The sequence below is a fragment of the Falco naumanni genome, chromosome 3, assembly GCF_017639655.2.
Source record: "Falco naumanni isolate bFalNau1 chromosome 3, bFalNau1.pat, whole genome shotgun sequence".
Lineage (NCBI taxonomy): Eukaryota > Metazoa > Chordata > Aves > Falconiformes > Falconidae > Falco > Falco naumanni.
The window spans coordinates 11,726,285-11,735,746 of record NC_054056.1 but is presented as its reverse complement, the minus strand read 5'-3'; the positions used below and the strand labels follow the sequence as shown (position 1 = coordinate 11,735,746).

Sequence of the window (9,462 nt, the reverse complement as noted above, 5' to 3'; positions counted from 1 at the left end):
AAAGCCAGACCCCCCCTCCAAATTAGACCCTCCCCAAAGAAATCAGAAGTCTTCCCCCAAAAAAATCACAAATCCATCAAAAAATCAGAACGTCATCCCCCCAAAAGGCAAAAAGCCCCCTCCAAATTAGACCCTCCCCCAAAAATCAGCCCCCCCTCCAAGAAATCAGAAGTCCTCCCCAAAAAATCAGAAATCCACCAAAAAATCAGAACCCGCTCCCCCAAAAAAGGCAGAAAGCCCCCCCCAAAATCAGACACCCCCCCAAAGAACCAGACACCCCCCCTCCAAAAATAAAAACCCCTCCCCCCCCCCCAAAAAAAAATGAGTCGGGAGCCACAGCGACCCTTACGCTTTATCTCTTGGATACTCTACGTAGAAAATGGGGCAGCGGGGGCTCGCACCGCTCCCCCTTTACAATATAATAATGAAAGTAATAAAAATAATCCCCCCCCCCCTTTTTTTTAATTATTATGTGCACAAAAAATGGACTTTTTTTTTTTTTATGCTCTTTCATGCACAGTTTCTTTAGCACCACGGTGAGGATCCGGAGCGGGATGGGTACCCAGGAGAGGAGATGGGAAGGGGTTGGGATCCCGGGATGCGGCTGGCGAAGGGGGGTTCCCCTCGAGCTCAGCACCCGCCGCAGCTGCGGGCGCAGGATGCGACCACGGTTTGGCAAAGCCCGCTGGTGGCCATCACCCCGCACTTGGAAAACTTGTCGCGGCAGAGATCGGCTGCGGGGACAGCGGGAAAGAAAGAATCCGTGGATGTAGGAAAAACAGGGAGGAGGAGGGAGGGACACCCCCAGTGGGGACGGGGGTTTCACGGTGCTGCAGGGGGGTGGCTCAGCCCCCCAGAATGGCACCCCAGTTCGGTCCACTGGTTGTGGAGCGATGCCTGAAGCAACTTCGGGTGGTGGCTGGGATTTTTTTCCTCCCCCCCACCGTGGGAAAAGGGGTGACCTGGGTGGGGACGCCCCCGATGTGGGGTGCACCCCCCCAGCCCTTACCTCGCAGCAGCTCTTCGTGGGCGCACACAGTGCGGACACAGATCTCCTTGTTGATCACGTAAACCCGGCGGAGGCTGGATGGGGCGGGAGGGATAAAAAAAGTGTGGGGAGGTGGTGCAAAAGCAGAAGGGGGTCCCTGAAATATGAAAGGGGGGGTCAGGGAAGTTTTGCCCCCCACCCCTGCTCACCTGTAAAAGCAGATCTCGTTCAGGCACTGCTTGCAGGGCTTGTGCACGGAGTAGAGCCTGGTGCAGGGGTACTGCTCCTCCCGGCAGTCTGCAAGGCCAAAAGGCAGCGGGTTTCTGAGGGATCCAGAGCAGGGGGCCTGATGCCCTGGGGATGGGCTTCAGAGCAGCTCGGCACCTTCCCCCCCACCCGCCCCCAGCTTCTAATTTTCACCCCAGGTGTGAGCGTGGCAGCACATCCTCCCCTAGCTGGGCTACGAGGGAGGATGAACCCCCCCTTCCCAGCACCGAGGAGGGGAATAAGCACTCACCAAGGGGTCCTGGCTCTGTGGGCTCGGTCTCGGGGGCAGCAGCTGATGGGGGGAGCAAATTTAGGGATGGAGCAAAAGCATCTGGCTGCCCTTTCCCTGGGTTTTAGGGCTGGAGCATCCTCATGCTGGCACGTGTGAAGCTGCTCCGGAGGGGAGCACAGCCAGGCTAAGGGTGCGGGGGAGGGATGGAGATCCCCTGGGATGGGGAGGGGGCTGGCAGCTGCCACCCACCTGGGGTCGGGGCCGGCACTATTTCCTGCTGGGATTGCTGCTGGGACTGGTACCGAAACTGCTCCTCAGGGGCACGGGGGGTGACATCTGTGAAGAGACAGAGAGTGCAGGCACACCCCAAAAACCTGCCCCCCCGCCTCCCTCATCCTGGCATCCTGCAGGTGAACCACTTACCGTGATAGTCATAATAATCCTGAATTTCTGGGGAATAAAAGAGAAAACAGAGCAGAGGCTGAGGATGAGTTTTAGGGAGAAGCACACCCCAGGACCGGGCAATGAGCTCCCCAGGATTTTGCAGATGGGACAACCCCACCGCAGCCACCCCAGCAATGAACCTGGGCAACATCCCACCAGGGTTTGGGTTTTAAAGCTTTAAAAGGCTTAATATGTAATTGGCAGTGTGAGGAATGGGGAGGCAGGTGCGCAAGGTGGGAGATGGGAAGGTGGGAGGAGGAGGTTGGGAATTTAAGGGGCAGGAGGAAAAGGATGGAGCAAAGAGTGTTGAAACAGAAAGAGGCATCAGACCCACATGTGTTGGGCCAGAGAAAGCAAAAAAGAAAGGAAAAAGAGGGGGCGAAGCCTTTCCCAGTTCAGGGTGCTCTAACCTGCCTGCTGGTCGTACTGGGAATATTGCACCGGCTCAGGGTAGGTGATGCCTTCAAACCTGCTGTACTGTCCCTGGACCAGGAGCGCTGCTGGGGAGACAGAGACAGGGGAGAAGCATCACCAGGAGAGGCACGGCCACCCCCAGCCCAGGGATTCGGGGTTCCCCGCTCTGCCTCTGCCTTGCCAGCTTCGCATCGACCCCCAAAATACCATCCCCCAGTTGTCCCCAGGGGCACAGCGCCCGGAGAAGATGAGGGACAGAAAAGTGGGATGCTTGCCGGCAGGGAGCCAGCACCAGCCCAGGATTCCTACGTTATCCAGGTGCAGTTGGGGATGATCCCGGGTGATCCTGCTGTCTTGTGGCACCTGGGTACCACGACCCTACTTGGAGCAGGGACCACCATCCAGCTGACCCTCGTGATGCTCCTGACACCCTGGGGGACCATGGCAGTCCCTGCATCCATTGCAGACACCCTGGGAGCTAATCCTGCCATAGATCCAGGGGCAAAATGGGGTTCCAAAGCCAGCGTGCAGGAGTTGATGCAATCACGCAGGCAGAATGCTTTAGAGGGGGGAGCAGGTCACCCCCAGCCCCCTAGGCACGGCAGAGACCCATCCCCAGGACACACCGTGATGCCCCGTCATCCATCCATCCATCCACCACATCCCTCCGCATCCTCGCAACAGGCAGCATCCACCAGGAAAGCATCGCTGGGAATGATGCCAGGATGGGACTTATCTTTTCTGCCCGCTACCCCCTGCACTGCCCCCACTTCCCCGGGCTCCCTCGGCCTCGCCTGCTTAATGTTTTCCATCTGCTCACTAGCCTTTGTGTGGAGCTGGTTTCACCCAAAGTTTTCCTGGCTCCAGGCTCCCGGGTCCGTCACCTCCCTCCTTGTTTCCATCCTGCCTTTTGCCAGCCCCCTCGTGGGGGTTACAAATACAACTTTTTTGGATGCTCTCCTGGCCCTGAGGTGCCTATTTTCTGCCACCCCATGGTGCCACCTCAATGTCCCCTCACAGGAGGAGACCCCCTTGGTGCCAGACCCCACGCAGCCTCTGTGCCCCCCAACCTCAAGTCAGTCCCAGCCTAAATACGAGGCTACACCAGGGCTCTGGGTTAATTTTGGGGTGTAAGAGGTGGCAAGGCGATGGTTGCCCCAGGGGATGCAGGCACCCAAGCATCACTGAGGGCGCAGCCGGCTCTTGGGGTTTCCTGGGGTACCACCTTACCTTGGGGACCCCTGGGGATGGGGCACTCACCTGGCAGACACAGCAAGAAGAGCCCCACCGCTCTCATCCTGACAGCAGCGATGGAGGAGCAGCGCGGGCCGGGATGCAGCCGGAGGAGTCTGGATGGGGCGGAGGGAAGCACAGAGGGGTTAGTGGAGGGGAGGGATACGGACCCCCAGACCCCTCCGTTCCCCATCCCCAACCACAGCTCCTCTCAGGCCCCCTCCCCGCATCTCTGCCTGAGATGCCCCCAAGGACTGGCTCCAAAAAACCCCCAAACCCTAAAAAATAAAGAAACTTCCCCAAAAAAAGGCAGGCTGGGCTTCCAGCCCTGACCACGTGCTCCCAGGGGAATTGCGAGGACTAAGCCCTGAAATATCCCGCGGGCAGGAGGGGGGATAAGAAATGCCGGGATGTCTGAATCACCACCATGGGGGGAGACATCTGGACCCCTCCCGGTGACAACAGACCCATGAGCTGGAGATTCGGGGCTCCCTTCCTGGGATTTTCAGCCCTCCTCCTCGGCAAAGGGCTTATTTTGGGGGTCCCTGCTGTCGGTGGAGGCTGCCTTTGTTTGGGTATCCCCTAAATCCAAGGGGATGTGGAGATTTGGGGAGGGAAAAAGAGCTTTTAAGAAAAATCCTGTGCTGGGTGCTGGGGTTTGGCAGCTCGAGGCTCCCCAGCTGCTCTCCTTATCCCAAGCCAAGCTCCAGGGGGAAAATTGAGGGGACGCCCACCCACCCCCGGATTCTCCCAAAAAAATCCTTCGAAACCCAACCGAACGCATTTGGCCGTCAGGGATAAAGCACATCGGCTTTCCTGGTGCACCGAGATGCCGTGAGGATGGGGAACTCCTCCCAGCACCGCGGCCGGAGCGGGGACACTGAGGCATGGGGGAGACAAGCTGGATGCATCAGTACCAGCAGGCACCCAGGCACCCACACCAGCTCCCACCTTCTGGCCGCCACGTCCTCACCATCACCAAAGCACGGCACCTTCTGGCCACCACGTCCTCACCATCACCAAAGCACGGCACCTTCTGGCCACCACGTCCTCACCATCACCGAAGCACGGCACCTTCTGGCCACCACGTCCTCACCATCACCGAAGCACGGCACCTTCTGGCCACCACGTCCTCACCATCACCGAAGCACGGCACCTTCTGGCCACCACGTCCTCACCATCACCAAAGCACGGCACCTTCTGGCCACCACGTCCTCACCATCACCGAAGCACGGCACCTTCTGGCCACCACGTCCTCACCATCACCAAAGCACGGCACCTTCTGGCCACCACGTCCTCACCATCACCGAAGCACGGCACCTTCTGGCCACCACATCCTCACCGTCACCGAAGCACGGCACCTTCTGGCCACCACATCCTCACCGTCACCAAAGCACGGCACCTTCTGGCCACCACATCCTCACCGTCACCAAAGCACGGCACCTTCTGGCCACCACATCCTCACCATCACCAAAGCACGGCACCTTCTGGCCACCACATCCTCACCATCACCAAAGCACGGCACCTTCTGGCCACCACATCCTTACCATCACCAAAGCACGGCACCTTCTGGCCACCATGCCCTCACCATCACTGAAGCACGGCACCTTCTGGCCACATCCTCACCATGATCAAAGCACAGCACCTTCGAGCCACCACATCCTCACCACCATCAAGGCACAGGACCTTCTAGGGACCATGTCCTGCACCACCACCAACGCACAGCACCTTCCAGAGCCCATATCCTGCACCATTCCCATAGCGTTGCACCTTCTAACCACCATGCCCTCAAGATCACCAAAGCATAGCATCTTCTGGGGACCGTATCTTGCCCCATCACCAAAGTGCAGCCCCTTCTGGGCACCATGTCCTCACCACCAGCAAAGGGCTGCATCTTCTAGGCACCACATCCTCCTCCATCCCCAGGCTCGCAGGCACTGGAGATGTTGACAACTGCCTGCCAGACCCTTACCAGCTTTGGGAAAGCCAGAAGGTTGCTCCTTACCTGAGCTGGGATCAGATCAGCGAGCTCGGCTGGCAGTCAGCGCTCAGTGGTCCCAAGGAAGCACCAGCAGCACTCCATCTCCAACCCGCCTTGGTGGGACCCGGCTCCCCGTGAGCCCCCTCTGCTTCCCACGGCGAAGGAAGCCCCAGGCCCAGGTTTAACCGAGGCCAAACGTGTCTTGGGATAAAAGGGATTGTGCAGGGATGAGCGAGATCAGTGTGCGGCTCAGGGCTCGGCGGGCGCTTGGCAAGGGGCTGGGAGGCTTCATGGAGCCTTGGCGGCTGCTGGCAGACCTTGGCTTGGGGACAGCAGCTGGGCCCTGGCCAGGCCAGGGCTGTGCAGGGGACTGGGGGGGCCTGGGGCTACCTCGAGGTGCCAGACAGGGGCTGTAAGACGCCTATCCCGACCTTTGCCACTTCTCCAGATTCCGGGATGCTGACGTCCCGCTGCCCCACATCACCCCAACCGGGCGCCTGTATCCCACCCGGGAGGGCTCGGGGCAAGGCTGGGGGGCACAGGGATGTCCACCTCCAGCGGCGTCCCACGCGTCCTCCCACGGCTCCAGCAGTCCCAAGGACGCGGTCGCACGGCTCGGGGTTAACCCACCCTGCCAGCCCCAGTTTTTTCACACCAAAGCAGCTCACAAGGCTTCTCCCGAGGTCTGGTTCCCCCCGAAGCCGGAGAGCTTGGAGCTCGCTCGCAGGGTTTGGCCGGGGAACGGGGACAGCCGGGTCACGTCTTCCCCCGATGGCATTTGCCAAAGTTCTCCTCGACGGCCACCGGCGCGGCCGCCGCCACCTCCAGCCCCAGCTGGGAGCGATGCCGAGGGTCACCCCACACCCCCCCCAGACCCAAACTCTGCCAGGAGGGGAGGGGGCCACCTCCAGCCTCCTCCTTCCCCACCTTTGGCTCTCCCAAAGCAAGCCGGGGGGATGCTGGGGAGGGATGCTGGGTGCCCCCCCTCCCCACAGCTCCTCTCCCCTCCGTGCAGGGGTCCGGCGACTCCAACCGCGCCAGATGTTTTTGCAACTGCACATCTGGGAACAATCAACCCCGAAGAAAGAACACCACAGTCTCTCTCTTTCATTCTGCTAAACCCCACCTTCCCCCAGCCTTTCCCCCCTCCCCCAGCTTTTTTTTTTCTTTTTCCTTTCTTTTCTTTTTTTTTTTCCTTTTTTTTTTTTTTTTCTGTAAGCTCTCCAGTTGCCAGAGAGTGGGAGAACAAAGGGAATATGAAAGGATTCAAATTTTTTTTGGCCCTTGACCAAAGGTAAAAAACTTTTTTCCCCCATCCCCATTCTCACACATCACATTTTCACAAGGGTCCCGCCCCACCCCCACCCCCAGGGGAGCAAAATAAATAGAAATATGAAAATATCCCTTTTTCCTACAGTCTCTTTCCAGGAGGAAAAAAAAAAAAATAGAGCTTCCTTCAGACGTTAGGGTATTTTTAGACTTTTTGAAGTGGTTAAAAACCAACTACAACAGCTGTCAGGCTGCAAAGATGGGCCCCCCCCGCGGCCGCTAGCTCTTCAGCACCCCAAAAATAAGGTGCCTTTTCTTTTTATGAGATTAAAAGGTTGAAACCAGCTTTTGCGAGCTTGCCTGCCCCGACCCGTGGAGTTTTTAAGGCGACTTTGCAAAGCCCCAAAGTTGGAGTTCAGCCCCATTTGCTTTTTTTTGGGGGGGCAGCATCCCTGCCTGATGCAGGGGGCTGGGGTGGGGGGTCTCTCTCGCCTGGTCCTTACCGCTCTGGGTGTTAGTGCTGCTTCTGCCCTTGCCCACCGCCTTGGTCTCTTCTCTCTGCTTTCAAAAACTCCGAAATGAGAGTTAAAAAAAAGAAAAAAACCACACAAAAACCCAAAAAACCTCCTACCTCCAACATGGGGGCTCCGCTGGGTCCTAATGCCACACCTGAGCCGGCCCCTTCCTCCTCCCCTGCCTGCTGGGGGAAAAAATAACAAGTCATTAAAATAAATCAATAAGCGCGTATTGATGCAACGCTCGTCAGGGCTAGTTGTTTTGGGGTTTTTTTCTTTCTTTCCCCCGCCTCCCCCTCAGCCCGATGAATTTTAAATCATAAAAGCAAGGAGGGAGGAGGATTTTGTGCAGCCCCAAGCATGCCCGTGTGGTTTCGGCTGGGTTTTGTGCTGCTGGAGGGTGAGATGAAAGGATCGTGTCAGGGCATTGCTCTGTGATCTTGGCTGCTCTTAGGGAAACCGAGATAAAACCCCAAAATTTGGGATGCTGGGACCCCCAATCACCCCTCCTGGCTCCAAGCTTGGCATTAGCGCTCCATCTTCCCCCAGAGCTGCGAGGATGCTGCAACCCCGCAGCAGATTTAAAGCTTTATCCCAGGATAGAGGGGGGGTAAAAAAAAAAAAAAAAAAAAAGGAAAAGAAAAAAAATCCCCTTTTTCCAACCCAAGCTGAGGATGCTGGAGCGAGCACTGCTGGCCATGGGGCCCTCTTTCTCCTGGCTTGCCGGTGACATCCCAGAGGATGCAGGATGCCGGCTGCATCCCGGCGAGGGGATGCTCCCCTAAACCCCCCCGAGCCCAGCAATGACACCAAGCCTGGCCCTGGGGGATAAAAACCTGCAGATTTTAAGGATCTTCAAACCCAGCAACAGAGCAAATGGTGGGTGCTCGAGGGCTGGGATGGAGGGAGAAGCTCTCTGGAGACGGCCGGCGGCGTGCGTGGGAATGGGGATCAGCAATGGGGAGGAGACTGTGATTTTTCACCCATAGGGCAGGATTGCACCCATTGGACCAAGCCCACGAAGCGTTGTGCCAGGGTATGGACACTTCTGCAGGCACTTTTGGTCCAAAATTCACTGAGGGGGTCTCACTGCTCTAAAAACAAGGAGAAAAACACAGTTTCAGACTGGGAGGGATGGCAGAGGGCTTTTTTAAGGTGCTCCCGTCTCATATGGAGCCTGGTTTTCCAGTCTGAAGGATGGAGAAAACCCTCCAAACGACTCCAAGCCCCTCGAACAGCCGCTTCCCCAAAGCTTGTGCCTGTCCTGCAACGCCGCATTGTCCTCGGCCCCAGCCCTGCTAACCTCTAGCTAAAGGCAGGAGCCGCCTGTTAATAATTAAATGGACTTTGCAAACACCCCCCCCGAGGCGGGGAACACCCTGCAAAACCCCAGCCAAAGAAAACACCCCGGTGCAGGGGGGAAAAAACGAGGTGCAAGCAGGTCCCTTGCACCTGGGTCCCTTTTGCTTTTAAAATTGCCAAGCAAAAATCTCCAAGGGTTGTATGGTGGTTTTTTTGGGTTTTGGTTTTTTTTTTTTTTTCTTAAGCTCAGGAAGGCTGGTTTAATAACTCGAGCCTTGGCTAAGATTTCAGGAAACCTCTTACCTCTGCTTGTGCCTCATTTCCTGATCTAATCCCCAGCTCCCGGAGGGCAGAGAGGCGCCGCTGGCGCTCGGAGGGGTTTAGACTTTCCATGCAGGCGAGTCCCTGCGAGAAGCAGCCTTCCATCCAAGAGCCAGGCTAGCAAGCAGCAGAAAGAAACCCCTGGGAAGGTGATGCAGAGCATCCCCCCTTCCCCAGGGATCAGCTCTTCCCCACTCGGGATACGGCGTCTCCATCTACTGGCTTTTCATCCCTTGAAGGAGTGAGGTTTTGCAGTCTTGGCGAGGACACCTGGGTTTTTCCAGCAATTACTATTATTTTCTAGGAAATTCTAGCTGGAAACAGGCTCAGGGATTGTTTACGCGCTGATGCTCAGTTTGGGCTGCTGAAATCCCAGCGGTGCCGTCCTGGAGTTCACTCTCTGCTTTCGGGCATCGAGGAAAGCATCTTTCCAGCTTCCAGAGAAACGAGGTGACCCTAAAACCTCCCTGACCTGCTCCCCTGCTCCATCCGACAC

At 57.4% G+C, this 9,462-nt stretch overlaps 1 protein-coding gene across 3 annotated transcripts; it reads right to left on the bottom strand.

Moving 5' to 3' along the window:
• Nucleotides 1-333: 333 nt before the first annotated feature.
• On the bottom strand, nucleotides 334-9,429 carry MFAP2 (microfibril associated protein 2). 3 transcript variants are annotated; one of them, XM_040588999.1, is made up of 11 exons: nucleotides 8,949-9,429; nucleotides 8,180-8,437; nucleotides 7,332-7,528; nucleotides 3,606-3,694; nucleotides 2,342-2,431; nucleotides 1,911-1,937; nucleotides 1,737-1,823; nucleotides 1,506-1,547; nucleotides 1,198-1,285; nucleotides 1,010-1,083; nucleotides 334-734 (listed from the first exon to the last, which is right to left on the bottom strand). In XM_040588999.1, the coding sequence occupies exons 4-11, from the start codon at nucleotides 3,640-3,642 to the stop codon at nucleotides 631-633; spliced, it is 549 nt and encodes a 182-aa protein (XP_040444933.1). In that variant the 5' UTR covers nucleotides 3,643-3,694; nucleotides 7,332-7,528; nucleotides 8,180-8,437; nucleotides 8,949-9,429; the 3' UTR covers nucleotides 334-630. The 3 variants fall into 3 exon arrangements, with proteins under 3 accessions (XP_040444933.1, XP_040444935.1, XP_040444934.1); XM_040589001.1 differs by having other exon boundaries at nucleotides 2,342-2,428; XM_040589000.1 differs by having other exon boundaries at nucleotides 7,460-7,528.
• Nucleotides 9,430-9,462: the final 33 nt, after the last annotated feature.

Excerpts from the sequence above, each read along its gene's own strand:
- MFAP2 (XM_040588999.1), bottom strand. The coding sequence starts at position 3,642 with ATGAGAGCGGTGGGGCTCTTCTTGCTGTGTCTGCCAG. Across the intron at positions 1,938-2,341 it reads CCAGTACGACCAGCAGGCAG|AAATTCAGGATTATTATGAC; the intron begins GTTAGAGCACCC and ends TTTATTCCCCAG. Across the intron at positions 1,084-1,197 it reads AACGAGATCTGCTTTTACAG|CCTCCGCCGGGTTTACGTGA; the intron begins GTGAGCAGGGGT and ends CGCCCCATCCAG.